The 22,933-nt window shown below is 38.4% G+C and overlaps 1 protein-coding gene across 1 annotated transcript in view; it reads right to left on the bottom strand.

Annotated features, from left to right (window-relative positions):
* Hr3 (nuclear hormone receptor 3 ROR-beta) overlaps window positions 1–22,586 on the bottom strand; it is a 295,665-nt gene extending 273,079 nt beyond the window's left edge. Inside the window, exon 1 of the mRNA XM_090370724.1 lies at window positions 22,378–22,586. Coding sequence (XP_090226850.1) covers window positions 22,378–22,459 — 82 coding nt within the window. The 5' untranslated portion in view covers window positions 22,460–22,586. The remainder of the gene's footprint in view (window positions 1–22,377) is intronic.
* Between the last annotated feature and the right edge of the window lie 347 nt (window positions 22,587–22,933).

Below are 22,933 nucleotides of genomic sequence, written 5' to 3'. Positions count from 1 at the left end.
TTCACAGACGGGTTGAGAAAGTGAAGTACATAAGCCACACCTGTTTATATAAAACGGAGTTTTATGGGAAAAGAAATAAGAAAATATTCCTGAAACAATTTTAAGAAACCAGAGTAGATACCATACAGCGATAACTTTTTGTCAAGATCGTTCTAGTTTGCACTAAATACGTACTCAATAGAATGCCAATAATGTTTGGCTGTATTCTGATACTTGTGGTTAATTAGTTCAGTTTAAAAGAAGTATATGCCTTACTTTATATAACGTATCCAAACTAATGAATCTTAATTGGGAGTTGCGTAATAACCCAGAGTTCTGTGTCTAGACCGATGCTCCCTGTTGAAACACGGTAATCGTTCTATGAAATACAAATCGTAAACATCAATATTAATCTTCGAAAAGACCACAATAGCAGGTGTCGACCAAAGTAGCAAAGTCGCATGAGATAGCAGTAAAGCCTGCTGGTATATAAGAGAAAGACTAAACTTTATTAAGGTTAAGTTCCACTAGAAGAAGCAAAAATTGCAAAATTTCAAAGCACTTAAAAAATGATTTACTGGTATCAAAGCAGAATCACTGATATCTCTCAATGCAGTAATCAAATGGCTGGTCTATATTTGTTAACTTGGAACGTGATGTGAGTGGCTGTATTCATAGTCAGATATTTTCAGACTTTACAGAATATGCCATTATGTTATATTCTGCCCTCCCCATTCATCTGCTTATCTCGATATCCAGAAACAGTCCACCAAGAGACAGGTACCCGCACTAGCGGAATAAATACAGGATAAGTCAGTCCTGTAAATGCGTCCAAGTGAGGGACATAAATTTCTGAATTACAGTTAATTTTTAAACTTAGCTTCATTAATAATGATACTACTTGTTATTAAGTTTCCTCAAAAGAAATTTACATAAAAGGTGTCCAGAATATCAATAACTAAACCGAGTCTGCAGCTTTTTAATAAACAAAAACCTTCTGAGAAAACAAGTTAAAGTTAAGCAGATTATTGGCTTTCAAACTGTTATTAAGATTTCCATTTCTAAATTTTACAATTTGATTCTTTCGTTTCACCGACCAGAAAAGAAAACAAACAAATCAATAAAAGCGTCAGTTTATTCTCCCCAACCCTCTCTGTCAAGATGATGCACGGCATGATTCGTCTGCAGGATGATACCATGATGGGATTTGCTCATCTTGCTTTGATGCAGTTTACAGACATACACATGTGAACAGTATTGTAGGGATTATTATGTCTGCGCCTTTTCGTATATCAATAACTCTGCCAACAAAGTATCTGCAGTCTAACTAATTTAATATTTCCCATTCTTGCTTCACCAAGAAAAATTATGAATCAGTAGCTTAAAATATAAGGAAGGGCATCCAGAATCATTCTACTGTTGGGAATGCATGAAACTGGTAAGGAATTTTTATTTCATTAATAAAATGAAATAAAAACCATGGTTCAAGTTCGCGTGGCTGCTAAATACGATTAACGAATGTATTCGTGATTTACTGTAAACTCTTCTGACCTGGTGGTAATCTGGAGTAGAAGCAAGAACGTATATATCAACCACAGTGAATTGTTTCTGAAAAATGAAAAGTACAAAGCAAGCTGGATAAATTGAATTTTCAATAAAATTAACCATAATATGGGCAATGTGGTTCGAGGATGAAAAACTCTTGCAATCTATTATGCATTATCAATGCATAACGGATTGCACTGATAATGCATAATACCACTCTTGAACGTATGTTTATTCACGACATAGGCCACCATTTCTCATTTCCAATGATAAAGCATGTATCATTTGAAAAGTCTCAATCAGGAATCGAGTTTATGATGTTCAGGATTACGTTCCCCGATGGAATCGTAGTAACTAGCTCTTAACATTTATAACAAACATTCGCAAATGTTAAATTTAAATACAGTTGACTTTTCAATGAAATTTATTAACAAATGAAATCATCACAGAGCAAAGCTTTAAATTTTATGCGGTGGTACCGAATTAAATCAACTTATTACAATACACTTACAGAAAAAAGATTAGCGCGATGGCCTGCAGAAAAATTATTAGTTTTTATAGAATTCCAGATTTATTAAAAAAAAAAAAAAAAAGCCCAAAACTATCTTCAGCCACAGAATAAAGTTCTTCGACAGTTAGCCATATTGAACCAATTTGCTTAAATCATGATCATTGACACTGAATTTTCCAACTCTTGTCTTTGCATCGCACGAAAGCGAAAGAAAAATACCACCACTGCCATCCTGTCACTGCTTTGATGATAAAGATGGGATGTTTATCAGAGATCAAAAAGCTGTTGTGGTGTAATACTTTCGGAATTGACGGCTTAACAGACGTTCCAATAAACCTACCATAGGTCCTAATGGCGTTTCTCTATTCATGGTTAAAAGAAAAGTGTGTAGTGTTATGCCTTCATTGTGGAATCCCGTTCTAATAATCTTTAATTACATTTTAAAATCCGGGATAATCCACACCATGTTGAATCACTACAAGATTCAATCCATACCCAAAAGAAGAAACTGTAAACAGCCCAAGGACTTTAGACTTATCTCAGTGGGCTACTCGTAACCGAGTGGTCAACAGCCATGTTACTTAGTAGTAAGTACTTAGTTACTTAGTAGTAGTAAGTACACGAGCTTCAGCGACCAACATTACTGCTAAATACAGTGATATTCATGTATTATCTTTATCTTGTGAACTCGTATGCAGTCCTCCCGGAATATAAACAGAATTTTTTTTTTATTATTTATTCTATTAAAATCCTTTCAGAAACCATCTTAATAGCTCTCATTGACCAGTGCTTCTTATATAGACCTAAACACCTTCATTATTTATTATTGAATTATTATTATATAATAATAACAATATTATTATTATTATTCAGGTGCTTGATTTCACCTCTTGTACAGTTGGTTGGCTAGAAGGGTGTACACAGAATTATAAGTGAAAAATATAAACGTTAAAAGGACGATTGACAGTGCCTGGAGTTGGCATAGTATAAGTGTATATATATTAACATGAGAGAGATTACTTAGGTCTGAACATGTATACACACGAAAATTAATTAAGTTTACAATATGAATTCTATTAAAAGACAGCCGAAGTCTTCAAAGCACAGAAGTTCATGAATGTATGCGTCTGTAGATGGCATGTCATGTTCTGGTAGATGGGGATTGACATAATCGTGTCAGGATTCACCATAGGCCAGTGCTTCGATGCAAGTTTTCCAGGATATTCATTCATACAGTGATCCCAAAAGATCTACATATACTAACCTACTTGACACCCTATATTTAAAATAAAAACGTGCTGTCAACAGTAAATCTCAACTGGACGTCATTTTTTTGGATATATCTTCCACGTACGATAGGCTTTGACACATTCTTACATTTAACAGGCTTCTGTAATACTTTGGTATTACAGAAGCCTGTTAAAAATCATTAATCTAATTCCGCCAGAGAAGCTGATCATCAACCTTTCCAGCAATTATGCATTATAACAGGGAATACTATAGGGAGGAGTTCTGTCTAGACTACTGTTCACTGCTGCCTTGATCATTCCCTTGCAAAGAAGAGTGATTTTAACTTTGCCCGGTCATACCACCAGCAAGGCTAAAATCATTACGATTTGATCACGTGTTTGCAATCATACACAGCAGACCTGAAATTGTATATAACATCAAGAGACCCTACACAGACTCACCTTGTAAATCAGCGAGTCTCGACCCCTATTAATAGTCTTGTAGCCTGTCCAGCAAATAAGCTTGGAGCTCAACATATCCAAATCGCTTTACCAAAAATAGAATGAGGAATGGCATTTGAGCCTATCATAGCAAATCGGAGGTAAAGAAAGTGAGGTTCCAACACTGGCCTCGGTTAAAATGGGATCAGGTTTTATCTTTTTGAGTCATTTCTTCACCATGGACACGAAAACATTCTCTGTGACGTGGAAATAGAACAGGCAACATAATATGGACGTAATCCTGAGATACATTCAGTAGTGCCTACAACCGACCCCACTTTGTTTCTCCAGTCTAGCCTTCTCCGCTGCGTGTCTATAGAAATTACTCTCAATCGAATAAATAAATAAAAATAAATACAATTTCTGTTTATACTCCGGGACGACCAAACGGTCAAAGGGTTTACAAGATACACAGAATACAGGAAACAGCACCGCATTCAGCAGTCACGGGCTTCAACCCCGGTCACTCAAGGCACGTGTACTTATGCACCCGCGCGCCTGACCACTAGGCTACGGCGGCCTGGATAATAAGATTGATGAACAGCATCAACCCATTCAGCACGTCCGTATTGTATACAATTTTAAACGTCATCCCGTGGAGACTTCACACAGCATCCAGCAATATCCTGTTTCTTTCTCAAATGCTTACCGGAGTGATTGATGCACCCAGGTCTTCAAAGCCTTGTCTTTACTCTATGTGCTGGACGCAAACATGGCAACCCTCATCTATCGTTACATTCTGTGCTATCCAACCTCTTTTGTCTAAGAAACTTAGACAAAAGAGGAATTTCCCAAATAACTCATCACTTTGATTCAATGGAATTAGACCCAATGAAATACTGTCACTACAAGAGTCTCTCTGAAGCCCACAGACAAACTTACTTCAAATATAGAAGAATGGCGATACTGTGCTTAAATATAATATATTAAGATGTAAATACTACGTCAAATTATAGTAACAGGTTAAGATAAATTCACTTATATTATATGAATTTATAATCAATCTAAAATCACAGTTGAACCATTATTTTTGTAAAATATTGTAAATAATTGTTATCTTGCCTTTTTGTACACCCTTCTAGCCGGTCGGCTGAGAAAAAGGAGTGAAAGCGGGGGTGCAATTTTTCTAATAATAATAATAATAATAATAAAATATCCAACATAATGACCAGTTTGAATAATCCGAGATCGAACAGCAACGTTCACCAAATGTCGTAGAAATCGTAGAGTACATTCATCATGGGCACTGACACTGCATTTGCCAACGCTCGCCTGTAAATCATATGGAAAGCGAAAGAAAAATATCCCCACCGCAATCCTGTCACTGCTTTGACGATAATGGTGGGATGTTTATCAGAGATCAAGGAGCTGTTTTCGTGCAAAATTTCCGGAATTGACGGCTTACCTTGGTCTCACGTAGACACAAACAACCTTTACGGCCATGCATCGAAAAATGATGCGACATGCGCACGTCATAAATTAACGTGTTGCTTTACATTGCCGGAGCTTAAGACGCTGAATATTAGCCAAACATATCAAAATCGTGCTTCTCGATCAGAATCCGCTTTACTGACTTCGTCAGGATTAAGTCCTGACAGTTAAATGGCAATTACGTTATGCAAAATGTGACCTTCACCACCTTAAATCATATTAGTTGCCCATAAGGCTAATCTGACACATTTTTGGTTGTTTAGCATTGTTTGGAAATATTCTTTATAAGACTGCAAGTCTTAAAAAGAGTCTAAAACGTTGCTCCTTATCTACATTTGCCTCTCAGATCTGGTGTCACTTTACTGTTTACCCTCTTATACTCTGTCTGACATGACCATCCCAACAGTTATACTTCCTGATGGTCGTGCACGTTTGTAACCTTTCCAGGCTATTAATGGACACGTGTAAGCTCCGTACACTAGAAAATGGAAAGCATACAGGTTTTCTGCAAAGGTCACGCAGAGCTGGAACTAATTAATTATACACAAGGTCAGAGAAAGTCCTCCAAACGTCGTCCGAACAACATTCTTTAGAAGGATTTAACATTTATTTCTTTTTTTATTCTGTTGCTATTTCCTTACAATGATGTGTCATCAGGTACCTTCCTTTTAATCTACCCTACCCAATCCTACCATCAAGTAAAAACAAAAAAAAAATAAAATGAAATGAAAAAATACCGAAACATTAATTTTTATAAATGTATTTGATTTAGTTTAGTAGAAATTCAACGCAGATTCGGTGAGGAATGGTGAGCTATGGTACGCCGGAATGAGTGAAATTATTGAACACAAATGAATTGATTCTAGATTAATGACAAGCAAAATACTGCACATGTATATCCAAAGACAGATATCCTAACTGACCAGTCAGTCTTTTAAATGCCTCCGATATATAACTAGTGATAGAGAACAGAACCGGTTCAAAGGCACCTCAATGAACAGGAACAACTTCATTTGTATCTTGCCATCAAAGGACAAACTGCAGCAACTCTTACCGCTACGAATTAGCCTATGTAAGAAATAATAATTGCTGGATTTCTGTGCGTCCGATTTCAATAAAATTTTGTAAGGGTTACCAGATCGTCCTATCAGAGCGATATATAACATTTTATGAAAATCCAACCAAGGTAAATTAAGTTATTATATCGAGTTAATTACATTTTACACTTTATTCATTTTATTTATTTATTATTGTTTAATTTTTAGGTCTTTTTCAGAGTTATTGCAACCATTGTTGGGTGTGACATCTTTGTCCTGTATCACAATGGCTTGCGGTGGATAAGAAGAATCAGTTTGGATGGTATAGTAAGAACAAAATTACCGGTAATGAAGTCCAAGCAATCAGATGAGACTGTAGCATGTGGAAGAATCATTTCCCAGGTACTATTTCCGAAAGAAACTCTCGTATGCATAAACATGACACGCTACAGAGCACTGCTGGTTAAAGTTTCCTCGTTCCTCAGCCAGTATGTTTAAAGACCACTTTCAATCAACAATAAAGGATAATGAGATTTAAGCAATTGAGCTATTAACTGTAGTGCGTTGAGTTCAAAACTTCTTTATTAAGTAATTTACAGTAATCGTATGAATGCCGAAGATGTGGCTGTTATTCTCATTCCCTTCCCGCTTCCAAATGACCTTGTGACCTACCATCTGACAATGTCTGGCGAAGTGTCTCGTGCGTATAATACTGCTTCTGCTGCGTGACCCGGCAAAGTTACTTTCCATCACAAATGAGTAACTCGGCTATCTACCGAAATTCCATACTTAAATTTCTACCGAAAACCCTCGCCAGACGAATGACAAGTGGCGAAATCACTATACTGTCATGGAGGAGAATCAATATGTTGGAATATGAAACGTATGTAATTAACAGAGAAATATGAAAAATATTACATGAAAAATAAACTCGTATAGCAGTTTACGTATGAAATTTAAATTATTCGACTTAACGTTGGATAAAACAGAAAAAGACTGGTCACAAGGAATGGCAGGGCCTAGAAAACGTGATATACTGAATGAGCATGACTTAAGGTGGCCAGATACTTGGCAGTTCAATTGGATTTACCATAAAAAACTTTTAATAAAACTTCATTTTTATGCGACTTGTGTGATAAGGTTTATTACTGCTAAACAGTTATAGGCTGAAAAGATTTGCAAAAACAATTATAAACAGCTTCTGGTATAATAAAAGCCCAATTATTACTTTAAGAAGATTGGAAGAGTCATGCAGCAAACATCAGCATCGGTATGACATGGAGTGGTGTGAATTTAGGAGAGAGGATCAACAGTATTCCATGATTTGCCATTTGTACATCATAAGTAATGAATCAAAGTTAAACTAACGTTGGCAACTGAAGAGAGAGGGAAAAAGTCTGGTTTCTTGGATGTAGAGGTATTTGCAATATGCTTATGTAAAAGATAGGTCAGAAGTAAAGGTTCATCCAACAGCAAGATTTTTCGGCCTGACGTGGACAATGAAAGAGTGCAATAGCAAAAGCCTTTGGGTTGACCTTGGTTCTAGCCCACGTGTTCGAACCCTAATACAGTTAATGATTGTATTCTTGTTAAAATTATTCAACAAATTATTAAATTCTTTGTTTAGAAAAATCGAGTGTTTTCGCAAATGAAGGCAACCAATTTTATCAAAAAAACAATTTGTTGCCGCTATGCAATACAACAGGATCGAGCTTAACTAAATTATAAGATTTCATTGTCATTGATGAGGCCGTATAATGCTAACAAAAAGAAAAATCTAAAACGGCTGTTATGACATTTCATCGCATTTATTTCAAATGTATGATAAATGACATGACTCTGTGCTGACTGTTTATTAAATATGTAGTGGCATACTTCGCTGTTCTCCGAACAGTCCATTAGTTTTCAGCCTTAAGAAAACAGCTCCCCTCCCCACCTCTTGTATAAATAAAACGCATTCAGCTGGACCGATTCTACCTCCAACGATGGATCAAAGAGATTTTGAAAATGCTCCTAATATGAACTACGTTCAAACACCCAAATTAACATCTTAATGTAGCACAGATGTCAAAAATGTTTAGGTAATCGTTGCTGACAGCATCGACTGCAAATAACAATTTTCTGGAAAGATTTGGATGTGTATCAAAGTCCTTTAGTGAGGTTCCAGGGAAGGCTGCGACCTCCTAGATTTTTATTTGTAGCTTCTCAGTCCAGTTAGACTAAATCATGGCACTAATAAAATTCATGACGTATGGTATTCCTAAATTCATACTGCTGATTTCTATTTGAGAAATCTTTTCCATGGGCCAAATATCAAATTCACAACGATAAACAATGACATCCATTTCAATGCAATGATCTCTGCCTCTTTGCTTTCCGTTTTCTGCTCATCTCACGCATTACCACGCACCACTGCAACGAATGCATCAGTACTTCAAAACAAAGCAATAAACTGATAGTCTAGAAAGGTAAATTCGGAGAAAAGCGAACTGTTGGTGGAAGGGGAAGTTGTAGCTACCTTGTGACATCAAGTATTTAATGCATGCGTTCCCTACGATGAACTTTGCCGTGAGTTCATTTTAAGGAATGCTCTTCAATTAACATTTATATCGGCAATATATTCCGATAGCCATTTTGAGGTTGGCACTCAACACACGCACACATCTGAATTGTGACGTACTTCCACCTGTATACAAATATCGGAGAATCTCATTGATATTCAGAAACTGCGGTCGCGGCGGCCACAAATTCCAAATTTAAATCTATCCGGGGCGAAGTTGAAACGCTTCAGGATTCGTATTTAATGTACGATATTACAGAGATTCCAAGAGGTCTGCATGTTGAAAATATCACGGGGAGTGTTTGCATCGGAGACAGCCAAAAATGTAAACAGTCTCCAGTATTACGTACATGCAGATCAGCCACAAACAGCGTATCAATGTGTCACCCAGCAAAAAGAACCTAACATTAATTACAGCTTTCTTTCCTGCCTTGTCTCCTATAAGTCCAGTTAGGCTGCTTCACTTCCCACAACAGATAGCTCGAATGAGTACACGTTTAGCATTTAACGAAGCTAATTTTATCCTCATTTCGTTAGAATAAAATAAAAATGTAGTAAAATATACTCGTGACAAATGTATCTAACGTTTGCCAATTGTCTGATAACATTAAAAATACTTTCCACAACACAATCAGCCCATATTTCTTTGTATTTTAACCATTGATAACCTCTACACTTCGCTCTAACAATGCTAGTTTTCTGTTGTATATCACTCCGCACAAGCATATAGTTCTGGCTTTCTACCCGTGTATACAGCAGTTGTGGAAAGTGTCTGGTTTTGTAAACGTAATGTCACCGCTGTAGCTATAGAAACAAAGAGATAAATAGCTCACTCTAACTGTCATTCGCACAGCCAGGCGAGTGAAGTAAACACGCTTACCGTCCGAGTCTGTAGGACACTTCGGCCACACGTATTATGCGTCTTTCTGATGACGTAACCGCCAGAGATTTCTAGAGCCTTTGTGTACATGTGTACGCTTTAATGTCCTCAGGGTGGAGACTTCGCAAATAATCCCCAGAATTAACGTGCGGTGACAGGTAATTAACGTTCAAACAATCCACGGATAAGAAACTTTATAGACATAATTTAGATAATGTCGTGCAGTTCTAATTGCAGGTCAGGATTATCGAAGATTTCCGGGAAATAGTGGGGGAAGGGGGGGGGGTATAATACGAAGTATTTATAGCTGGGAAGATACATTTAAATTCTGTAGTTCACAAGGAGAGAAACTTTCGTAAGTGACTGTGCACTAAGGTGAGAACAGCAAGCTGGAGGGAAAACGCATTTGGCTGAGAGTTTGAAGTGGCGGTAAAAAGTAGTTCCCTGCATTAACCAGTAATACTATCCGACTTCCCTAGTGCTTCAATGAGATGATGACCTCTTTTCACAGATCGCTTCCGAGTGTGCAGTCGGGAGGGAAAGAAACTACTACCGAGTTTCTGCAGCGGCTCTGATGACGTTGGTCTGTATGCAATACAAACACGCGAAGTTGGGTGGCGGCTGCGTGACAGGGGGAAGGGGGGCAGTGACCAGCAGCAGTCACGTGTTCACTGGGCTGAGCAGATAAGTGCTCGTATTGTTTTAGACCCGCTTTCTATACGGAAGGGAAGATCCTTGCCATATCCAGTCGAAAATGGGATTCCTACTACTAAAATGTCATGTCGCAGACAGACAGCGAGCGAGCGAGGTTGTGACATAACTAAACGATAAACAAATGGCGCTAGGATCGCGATAAACGTCGTTTGGGTATTTATACCTCTGCATCAATTTATAATTAATTCTGTGCGTGCGTACAGTGCTTTGCAGGGCCAATTCAGTAGCAATGCAGACATCGTTGGCTGTGGATGTATATACAGTACTTTTAAGACGAATAGAAGGTGGCCGGAACGGAAAAGATGCATTCAAGATCCAAGTTCGCTATATGTAATTGTCTCTTAATGTTCGTGGATTGCGACGTGGCCCAATGAACAATTTCTGACATCCATTCGGTTGCGTTTCTCCAAGTATATTCTAACTTCTTTCAGGCATCCACTGATTTCTCCTATACACAAAAAGAAGTAATATTTTTAAATGGCATTATTAATACTGCAATTAAGGCATTGGGGGAAACCCGTGCTACCCTTAAAACATAAATGAATAAAAAGCAAAGAACAAGTCAAACTTATACTGTTATAATCTGGATTATGACGATATGGTAGAAATAACACATGTCAATCGGTATGTCAAAATTATTGTAAATTATTTTAACAGACCCTGCGCACATTTAGAAAATGCTAATAATTGGAAATTATGTCATGATGATAATGAACGGAGACCCAAAATTCCTTAAAACAACAACGTCATGGCACCACTCCAAACTGAAAGAGGTTTTAACATTAGCTAAGATTTCAAATTGTGAAAACTAAATAGGCCTATTTATAGAAACTGCGAGGTGAATGCTTTCTGCATTGATCAGGAGATTCAGTTTGATGAAGAGTAGCTCGAATGAACCTCAATAAATATTATAATAAATCAATAAATCTCATAGCTTTTTTTTTTTTTTGTATTTTTATACCATAAAAAATAACTCAAATATAAGTAATCGTTTAAACGCTGATACAATGACTTTTAGAGATGTGCTAATGGGAACTAAAAAAAAGATATTTTTATTAACTAAATGAGAAATTCTTGTGCAATAAATGTGTAAACAGGAGACTGCGTTATTAAACTATGTAGTCACCTTTTCTTAAATTTCGTTTAAAACGGAGAGATCTTTAAATGTTTTTGTCCTTGTTTTTAAAACGCAACTTCTACATCTGTTCAGAGATTGCATTTTCTGCCTATGTTTTTGCTTGTTAATTTTATTCAAAAACAGGAATTTTCTTTCGGGTTTCGAAACAATGAAGGATATTAAAGAAAACTGTTGGGGGGGGGGATACCGATTATACCGTGAAGCACATACTAAAATTCAGGAGGAAAATTAAAGTTTATATTGAACTAATTTCCTAGAAATATGCAAGCCTCGGCTGAACACAACAGTAGAAAAATATTCGCAATACAACACTTCCGAATTAGCAGTACTATTTCCACACTGCTGGAACCCTAACTCACGGTATGGCCGACTACGCAGCTAAACTACCATAAGATAGAGCAAATTTCGAAGGGTCATGCGAGTTCACCAGAAAAAGAGTTGCACTTGACCAGCGACGCATGTCATTTGCCCCAGTACCACATCATTTACCGTAACCCTCCTTTAGGAGATTTATTCCGAAGAGTAAATCCCCTGAAGGAGAACAAAAAAATCCCTAATTCATTTAGGGATATTTTTTAACCGACATGCTTCGCTCTCCGTATTAAAAAAAAAAAAAAAAATACAACTGGCATGCCTTATATCTGAATCAGGTTCGGATTCGCAATGCGTCATTCAGAGCAAAAAACAAGAGGTTATCGTAGATATTTACTCAATTTTCTTCAGTTTTTATTCGTTTTAACACGTAGGACTAAAGTCATTTCAGTGGATCCTTTTTCCACCGATTACAACCTAATGAATGGTCTTTGGAACAATCTGCAGAAACCATAGATGTTGGAAGTAGGACTCAATGAATTCAGCTAAATCTCTCGGTTGAAGAAATGGTCTTCCATCAGCGTTGCATCCAACTAAGGAACATATCAACGCAGTGTTGGTATATATTTTATTTTTCTAACAATGTTGCGAGCATTCCACGGTAAAACTATCGCACTATTTTGTCATTCGGTCATAATATAATAATATGCCGTCTTTTTATCCTCGATAAATACCAATTTGTGCAGCCTGAACACGCACAATTTGTCCTTCCGAAACACGAGGAAAATTTTTAACTCTAATCTACCTCAATTAAAGTGGCAGGCGACTAATCCACAGACAGCAAATATTACGGCGGATCAACAATGTTTTAATTGGAAGAAGCAAGAGAAAATAGGATAGGCAGTTAAAAACATCCTCTCATAGGCTGTCCTCCCTCTAACAGAAACAAATTCAGAAAGTGCAGACTATGACATTTGGCATTTTGCCAACTACGATAGCCGGAATGACTACCCTTGCAATTAAGAGTATTCGCTTCTGTCAATGACCAACGTTCCATTGCCATTAATAAATGCGTTATTTAATAAAGCCGTGACGTCACCATTACAACAGCTATGGATACGTTACTCAAAATCGTGTTATTTCGGTAAACAGAAAACAGAGATGGTGATTATAGAAAGAAAATGGCTAAACCATTCGTGATGCATCTTGTATGCAGATCCTCTTTCTGTGCGGCTACTGGGAGACTTTGAATCGACATACCAAGGAGGAAATGGCATGCCATTCAGATTTTGACTACGAAAATAAATCATGCTTCACATTCTGCATCCTCGAAATGCATCAGCAGCATGTAGGCGAAAGCTATCTAGCAGGAATAAAAGTCCTTTTTTTTTTTGTTTGTTTTCTGTATAAATATTTTGATAATAATCAGTTAACTGTTCGCAGTTTAATCAGGCATGTTCTTATTAAAGTATGCCTAGACGTGTAAAACGATAAATACAATCTGATGCCGAGAAATTATACGCTAAAAGTTATAAAACCTGAACTGCTGTGTGGAACATTTTGCTCGTCTAGATGACATTTCCAAAATAACCTTCGTTGATGACTACTTTTTGTACAAAGAAAACAGAGCTTCCTACAAATATAGTGATTGATACTGTTTGGGAACACCTGGACATAGCTGAAAGACGATCATACAGTTTCTGTCACAACCGACATCAGAGAAAAAATTCAAAAAATCATTTTTGTAAACAAAAATGGTTTATTCACCAAGGCGTCTTCTATCTATTATGAATTTGTCTTGTTTATGTACAAGGTTCTAAAACATTCTAAAATTAAGAAAATATGAATTATTTGACAGTCAGAACTCGATCGTATCACCATCTCGCATTCTCTCTACCTTGTGAAACTTCTGTGACCCTTTGAGGCTGTCCCAAAGTATAAACAGAAATTTATTCTCTCTCTTTCTGTCTTTAGCAGTCTCCTTCAACCAACGATGCCATCAGCTCTCCATAAAATCATCCACCATTTCAATTCTCTTTCTCTAGATCTGTTGCCCATCACTTTCCCTGACAAATATCTTTTACTCTTCCCCCCACCAGTACATGTCCAATCCATATGCAAGCGATACCTACCTAAAAAAACTCAATATTGAGAACATTTTATCCGATTTTTCAAGGACGTTTTATTCTCTGCGTTTAGCCATGGTGATTTTTGATCGTTTTGGGAATCAGGGTGCTAGTTTATATTCTCTTTGCTAGATCATATTCTTGTGTCAGTACAACGTATGCATTCATGCGCCGATCTGAATGTTGTCCGTACTGAAAATTCCCAAATAACTCATGGGAAAACAGTAATGCCTCCACGTGAGAACAGCTAACTACAGCTTAGATTTGAGAAACCTTTAAAGAATTCCTGCAACCTCAAAATCCTGCTCCTCTGTTATAAGACAAATCCGAAGCAGCTAGATCAGTCAGTGGGGAGAAGGATTCTCAGTTTCAAATCCAAGTTTTATGCGATGTATGTGGTGTCGCATTATCGCTGAAATAAATCTTTTTTCATTAACAACACCATATTCTTTTGTTTTAATAGTATTCTTAAGGTAATTTTCCCCTTAAAACTATGAGTTATAGGACCACAACAACCGCTGAAAAAACTGAGAATAAAACTTCACCTCCGGGAACGCCAAGTTCGCACTATCTTGAATCCCTACGACCATGCTTATTCCACTGACGGTTTCTTTATTTCTAGGTCATAATGATGAATCCATCGTTCATTTCTAGTAGACAACAGGAAGGTTTTATGAATTCAGCAATTAAAAAACGAATTACTGTGTGTGGTTCGATCATGATTCAACCTTGGGGGAGGGAGACGTCTCTAATAAATAAATGCATGTGCCGCGAATTTCAATGTTGTCTAGAAATATTATTAAGATGTTCTGTTTACTGAAATGGAATAAAAATACATGCATTTCAATGACCATACATGCTAATTATAAACAAATTTGCAATTATTTTCGAACCATGCCTTTGTATCGGACCCGTTCAATTTCATACTTCAACTACATGTATCGCAGGTGGTAGATGACTCTCATCAACCGGTGCAATAGCACCACTTTGCTTATTGGAGGCTTAAAGTGGTGAAACCCATGTTTAATCTCTAGAGAAAAGTTTCCGGCATCTCCCTCCCCCCATATTTCTCCCTCAATCCATGCACGGTACTAAGTATTATAGGTTTTGATACCTTTCGCGTTTGGGGATTTCATAAAAAAAAAAAAAAAAAAAAAAAAAAGACTAAAATATCCCCAGAAAAAACCAAGTCTGTTTGTTTCATGTCCAGGCGCAGCATCGAAATACTGGCCATTCAAAACCAAAAACAAGTCTGGAATTTCTGACGGGAGCATATTTATGTCAGTGGTCATGAGTCAATGGCCACATAATTCTAAAAACCGGTCTTTACAAGAGGGCAAACGTTATAATGAAGACTGATGAGCTCTCAACAGGCCAAAACAATTATTAAATAGTGGGAACGACAGAAACTAAGCGATCAGAAATCATAGCACTTTTTTTTTAAAAAATCCAATAATAAATAAATCAAACAAAGAATCATTCACCCACCTAACCCAGTTCTGTGCTTCAGTAGCGCAAGAAGCCAAAGTAATAAAACTCTCCTACCTTCGTGGAAAGGCGCTTTTAACATTTCTGATTCCAATTAGAAGAAAGAACTTTCTGTTTATTATCATTAACCTTTTTATATATCGTGCCTGAAATAAAATCGTTGTAACTACGATGTAGAGACCTTAACTTATTTGAAAGTATAAGCATTAGGAAAGCACTGGAAGGAATGTGCACTATGTTTTACAGTAGTGTATATCCGAAGACGATGTCCGATAGCAATTACAAGTACCACGTGGGATTAATATCCAAGAATCTAATAAAGATTATAAACTGCGGAACATTAAGAAATTCTTAGCATTCTCGGTTCTGAAGAATGAAAACTTCAATGTGCTTCAAAGATAATCAATAGGGAAACGAGTTCTGTTGACTTGCACAGGACATACGGGGTTTCCGTGCATCTAAATCTAGTATCGTAATAAACTCAGAAAGTAAAACTAAAAAATCTAAACGCGCAAAATTTTCAAGAAAAGCTAGCGAACATCTTAGAGCAGTGATCAGCACTCGGAGATCCTCGTCAAAAATAAATAAACCCAGCAATACTGCATAATTTACGGCAATGAACGCGTTTTCCAGCCTGCTCTCTCTCTCTCTCTCTCTCTCTCTCTCTCTGGATGCATGAAGGATAAGCACCAAACCGTGTGCTACGAAAAGACAGGCAGTAGACTATTTACAAAGTTCTGTGGAGAAGAAAACTTCCCCAATCGGAATTTAATATGTAGTGAAAGCATATCATACAGCTGAAAAACATTAGATAACGGAATACTGCACAACCGATTTATGTGCGCATGTGCACGAGCTATCTAACAAATTCCAAGTGCGATACTGTGATATCGTAACATGAACATTGTACATTTGGCATTCGTTGCTCAGTTGGTTTCATTCTCATCAACATTTCAAGGAACTTGCACGAGATCTATACATCTAAGGAGTGGCTGCGTGCAGGTCTCTTGCCAGTTTCATTTCCCACAGCGACTTTCAGTTTCCTTTTCAGTCGTGTACGTTACTTTGCGGATTATATGGATCAGCCGGTATCTTTTTTAACTCTCGACTTGCCAAACCTCAAGGTGCCCATTCATTACATCTGCCGAGCTTGTAAGAGTTACTCCGCCCGTCCTGTATCCCTCTGACCTCAAGAAACTTATCTCGCAGTTTCGTGAAGTTACTTCCGATACATTTCCTACTCCACGGACAGCGCAGCATTCAACTACTCTGTGGAATAGCTGGAATAATACAAAAAACCAAAGATTTCTAGACCGTTTTTAAATTTAGCAACTTATAATGTGGTTAAAGAGTTCCTTTATTAATTTTTCTTAAAGGAATAACAATATGCAGCCATGTGATTACAGAATACACAACCACCGTAGCCGAGTGGTTAAACACGAGAATTTTAGTTGAAAATGGTTGAAGCCCACCTGACTGCTAAGCAGGGTGGTGTTATGATATGATTTTCTAGATCTTTTGAACTTCTTTGACCATCTGGTGTTCTGTTTTACTATGAAATGTCATTAGAACATTAGGCCTCTGTTGTAAGTTTAATAACCTTAATCAATTAATAAATGCAGTTGGGGTAAAATTCCCAGACTCTCCCCATCCCCTTCCTTCGACTCAATCAAGAATTTCATTATACTCTGCTTTGTGGTGAATTGAATGAGGCACTGAATTAATAGAAGCTCGTAGGTGGTTTGATAAGTTCGAGAAGCTCTACTCGGCCACATCCATTACTCGAGTCTTCACAGCTGTCCTCATCTTCAGATATCACTCCACCCCAGGGTTCCACTGAGCGTCATTTCCGTCATAGCGCTCTGCTTTTTTCATTCACAGTGTCTTTCCCCTCTAACCTCCAGCTATTCCTCATTATATCTAAACTCTCCTCGCCACAGACTAACCAACCGCCCCTCTCTTGCAGACCCTTATTCATTTATATACTCGCAGCACGAATATTCCCAAGGCTCCCCAGATGTTTCCCGCCCCTAACGGCGGCAGAGCCGTGGTACCAGGAAGTGATACATTTCGTGTGACCGTGCATCACAAAGCAATCACCTGTCTGACCTACTGTTACCGTGGTAAGCACTGAACCTAGAAACAATCGGAGGGAATGTGCACCTCAAGATTTTTTTGCTCTCTCTAATCTAATGATCTCAGTGATTTCACCCCACGAAATTGCAATATCCTGCTCCCAGTTTCTTATGAAAACTTGGCGCTTCAAAGTAATGCACGTAAAAGATAGATGAACCAATTACATTTGAAGATGAAATTAATAATATCCATTCAGCAAAATTCCAATTCCTCTCTTTTTGCGTTAAAGTTTTTGCTTTCCTGTTCAAAAACTGCATAGCGTCTTCAGAAAGTACTTCTCAATATCAGCGTGAAAAATTTGGAGATTCGAGTTCGAAGTCGTTGAGGACGCGAGGAATATATGGAGTTCTTTTTCAGGGGTGCTTCGTTGGCTGACTTCGGAGAAGAAAGTCAGAATCGTTTCTTATAATTTCCCGAGGATTTTCATCCCACAAACAGACAAAATCGACCTCAGAACACAGTATGTAATTTACAGGCAAGATGAGCTGACGCCGAATGACGTAAGCTGCGTTGGCAGTAACCCAGATGATTCGCTCTAGCTTTGGTAATCATACAAAAGGCTTTCGGGTGAAACAACTGGAGTTAGAATCCCAAATCGGTGCTTAACGAAGATTTTCGCAGTCACTTACACTCACTACGGAATTAGGTTTTCTCGCAGATTAAGGCTTGGCTTTCTTCCTGGTGCTAGTTCCCGACACCGAATCATTTACAAACGTGAGACGACGCAAGAAGTCAGTAGGAAGCCACCACATTACCATTTTTTTTTTTTTTGTTCTCAAATGTATCGTTAAGCCAAGGAGAGCTATGTCCCAAGGAGAGAATGAAACACAAGCACGCGTAAATAAAATCTCGGATCAGAATCTCTAATTCTTGAAGGGAAGGCAGCGAATATGCCCTACTCGACGCCAGGAAGAGGAAGGTCTCAAAATAGAAGTACTTGGGGGGGGAGAAGCAAAATATGAGTAAAGGTGACGTAAGAAGAGATACTGTTTTTACCTTTAACTCAATCGGGGTGGCATTTTATACAGGCCTCAGTAACCCCAGTGGTCAAACGTGAGAGTACGTAGTACAGGCGTTTGAGTCGCCCATCGTTCTAGCTCGGAACTCCTGTAAACTCTTCTGACCCGATGCGGTCCTCCCAGATTATAGATTATAAACAGAAAAAAATATTTTTTTTGTTTTGTTGTGCACATTCCAGCGGTTCATAATGAACATTGAAAACTTCAGCTACTCACAGAGAATCGGATTCCCAACTAGGAGTGATCAGCTGCAAGAATAGTGTGCTCCTCTTGAACCAAAACTTATTTGCAAAACCAGGTAACTTGTGGCAAAGGGTGAACAGAATGCGTAAGTTCAGCTGAGAGATAGAGCCAACCAATATGCGGCCATATTCGTTCGCTTTTTCCTACTAATGTCTGGATAACAGAGCTCTCAAATATCTTCAAAATCGTGATTATTTCATTATACTTTAGCCAAAACTAATTGTTTTCTGCTGAAGTTTGGGTATGTTAATATTAAATTTAAAAAAGTAGAAAACACCGACAAACTTAATTTTGGGTGGCATTTCCTGTATTCAGAATGTGAGGATAAGGAACTGCTCTATAAAAATGGCCCTCACTTTTTGCACGCGGCCAAGTGACGTGCAATTTCAATATTTAAAATCGATCTGGATTTGTACAAATCAGAATCTAGAGATAGAAATGTTGTGCTGCTATTTATTTACAATTTGGCTGCATCATTAGAGAGATATCTTATATAGTAAAGTAGTCTTCTAGTGTGGATCGACAATCGAATATTCCACATACACAACCTAAGATCAAAACTTAAGTGTCTTCGTTTTAAATTATCAATATATTTTGTGTCATTCTGAGACAAAAATCCACTAAAATCAAACTGATGGGAAGGAAGCGTCTGTCGGGAAAAATCGGCCAGGATAAAGCACAAAGGATAATAACAAACTCATTTAGCCTTATTTACGATATATATTTTAAACTAATCGAGAAATAAACAATCATAATTTGTGAGCTCTTCTACCTTCTTGAACAGCAAATTTAATTTCACAAACAATTACTTTAAAAGAAATGAAGGTAATATAAGAAGGTTATATTATCCTTCTCCTGTAAACTAATGATTTAATAATAATCTTCAATACAGAGACACAAACTGTAGGAGAAAAATGCTTTAAACTTTCTGTTTATTCTACAAGAAATAATTTAGTTATTGGGTCATATTTTCTGAATGTTCAAAATTTTTGAATCTTTAAGTGAGCAGATAATTTCTTGTAGAAACAAGTTTTTTATTAATCTTTTACTACTTGAGTGTTGTCTTATCCACTGTGAGAAATCCCAATTTTGTTTCCAAAGCAAATACAGCGGTCGCTTCAATGAAGTTAATTTGAATTGGTTAAAATTTCATCAAAAGAAGAAGAGCATCGCTTTTATAGCCTTTGAACTTGACAAACTAACGTCAATACGCGACCGATCAGCTTAAAGTCGGATACTGAAAATCCTTTATAAAAGTGCACGTAGGGGGGATGGGTCATTGCTGGTAACGGCTCTCTAGGGAAACAAATCGCGTGGGGAAATATGACTGCTCCTCCTACTTTTCAATCCACGTTCCGATCAACACCGCATTCAATTAGCTTAACAGTTGGATGGGATAACCGACAACGTGGAAGTTAGTTCTCCGAACACGTGGTGAGTACATTTTTAAAAGCCCTCAAGGAACTCGGAACTCAGTCAAAGGGAATCCGCCTCGCACGTGCACTGTCACATTGTAGTATTGGCCGGGCTAATTTAGCCACGTTTGCTATGGGTGGGCGTGTGAGCTGGGAAGACCTAGCAACAGTCCCACGTGGCGTGACTCTTCACAGTTAAATCCCACTGCCAGAAATCTCATTACCGTTATTAGACATCTGGTTCTGGCTAAGCACCCTTTCATTGTTTCCTTCTGATAACAACAAGGTATTTTGTATCGATTCTACGCGATCGTTAGACGCATTCATCGGCGGGAAATCTTTGGGTTACATATCCCCGATAACAATCCCTCCTCTGCTCTTTAGGAACCCCTTGTAGGAAGGTTCCGTAAGCACTTCCTGTATATCGTCCTGGGACTATCGGGAAGTGGAAACGGCGGCTTTAAGTCTATCACGGTTTCTTGAAATGCTAAGATTTAGACGGGGGGGGGGTTTAACTGAGGGTATTATATTTGCGATCCCCAGAACTAGTCGTGTTTACAGTTGTTTAAAAATAAAAGAACACACATATTTGAGCTTCAAAGGAGAAACTATCGATGTTGCCACTCTTTGAAACATCGCAGCGTTGAAATTGGTAACAACACGTTACTACTGGTTGAGATTAACAATCCACCATTACATGAGGAAATTATGAAGCGAGTGTTAAAAAAAAAATATGCTAATACATGTAATTAATTTTAACAACTTATAGCGCTGCATCTTAAACGCTATTTCCCAAAAGCCGAATAAGTGTGAACTACAAGGTCAATCAATGTCAAGCATTAGAAATGAGTAAAATTGCTCGATTTTAATGGGAATAATATATTCGGAGTTGAATGAAGTGGATATTAATTTCGATATTATGCAACGGAAAGTAGCATCGTCCGAATTAATGCGATTAATGACGGAATTTCTGTGTTGGCAGAGAAATTTACTCCATTTGGCCCACTGCGGATAATTAATAAAAATTAAAACGAAGACGACTCTTATTTAACAATAATTAACCTCGCAGAGTGGTGAGCACTGAGGGCCATCTTAAACACAACATATTCGATTTCACAATAGCGGTAGCTCTGGGAAGTAAAAAGATGAAACACAACGTCAGGTTGCTACTGAACAGGGGGGTTGACAACCGTCTGAATATCGAAAAAGCGGCGTGGCAGAAACAATATTTATAACGAAAATATACGCGCGTACAAGCCATCTTAATTTCTTGTACAGCGGGACACCGATCCGCTTTACTAGTGAGCTTCAATACGTCTGTCTTCTACGGGGAACCACAGGCGCACGTGTCTGTCCTCGTTTAAAATCGCTACACGCATACAAAGTCGTATCGAAGTGGTAACGATCAGCTGATTAGTTGATCGCCAATATTTTCTTTTCCTGCCTAAAAGCCAGCTATTTGAAGGTCACGTGTTTTCCTCGTGCCCTCCTGGCACCGCGCCAATGGCGTTAATTATCGAGATGATCCGAACTGAGGTGGCCAAACGTGCTTTCTTCGTTTTCAACGAGCAATAACACCAAATGGGATTCGAAACGAGGCCCACATTCTGTTATCGAGCAGTGTTTAGGGAAGGCGCAGTACGAAGCACGACCTGTCATCCAGACACGCGCACATACCTGGTCACAGAATCGGTCACATCCAACCGAAGTAGAATTTTAATGGCAAAAAAAACGGCGCGTGCCAAAATGGCAACACTCGCAGCAACTACGGAAACAAAGGCAGAATGAAGCGAGAATAAAAGGGCCCGTTTATTACGTACGCTTATCGATAAAAATGACGTCTAAACTTCCTCGTTGTTTACAACGTGTCACGTGACAACGAATGTCGGCGGTAACAGAAGATCGGCTAGTCACATGTGTTAGCGAAATAACGTGGAAGACAGCCACATGGACACCGTTTCCCCCACGTGTCGTGCTTCCCTTCCCCGAACCCATTTTTGGCACTATTCTGTACCCTAACAAACGCGAACAACAAATTCACGTGCACGGAAATGGTGCATGCGCCTGCCGCGTTCAAATGAGATAAGAGTAAAACGTGAGAGTTTGTACCAACCTTTGATGGAACCCGATGAGGTCTGGGGTTGGGCCACTTCCACTTTTGCGAAGTTGGTACTCCACGACATCTGCCCAACCATGAACCAACGGAGAGATACAAAAACCGCGAGGTTCTGAAGAGTCGGTTCAGCTGCGGTGGGGTCCCGCCAGAGAAGTCTCCTCTGCTAGCTAAGCCTACAGGGGCTGCGAGAAAGACGATATTCCATCGGTTGTTCGGCATACATTCGGCACACGGCAACGACGGGTATAACAGCAGACGATTTTCCCACCGAGCATATCCTTCGCTCCAAACGCTGTCTTCCTTCGGCTGCTGCAGTCGAAAGGCAGTCCGCAGCGAAGGAAGAGAGAAAAAAAAAAAAAAAAAAAAAGAACAAGTTGAAACTAGTCCACACAACAAACGAACGGTAGACGTAGAACGCCGACCGTGTCCCAGGACCGTGTTCTCGCTGTGGTCTGTGTCAGATGGCTATAGGAGAGTCCCGTTAGATTCCCGCACCTGTTTCGTAAGCTAGCTTTCAAGCGTGTGAACTCACTCCCAACAGACCCAATACTTC

The sequence above is a fragment of the Mastigoproctus giganteus genome, chromosome 3 (assembly GCF_048544385.1).
Source record: "Mastigoproctus giganteus isolate SK-2022 chromosome 3, ASM4854438v1, whole genome shotgun sequence".
Lineage (NCBI taxonomy): Eukaryota > Metazoa > Arthropoda > Arachnida > Uropygi > Thelyphonidae > Mastigoproctus > Mastigoproctus giganteus.
The sequence above is the reverse complement of the archived record's forward strand: the minus strand, read 5'-3'. Positions and strand labels throughout refer to the sequence as shown.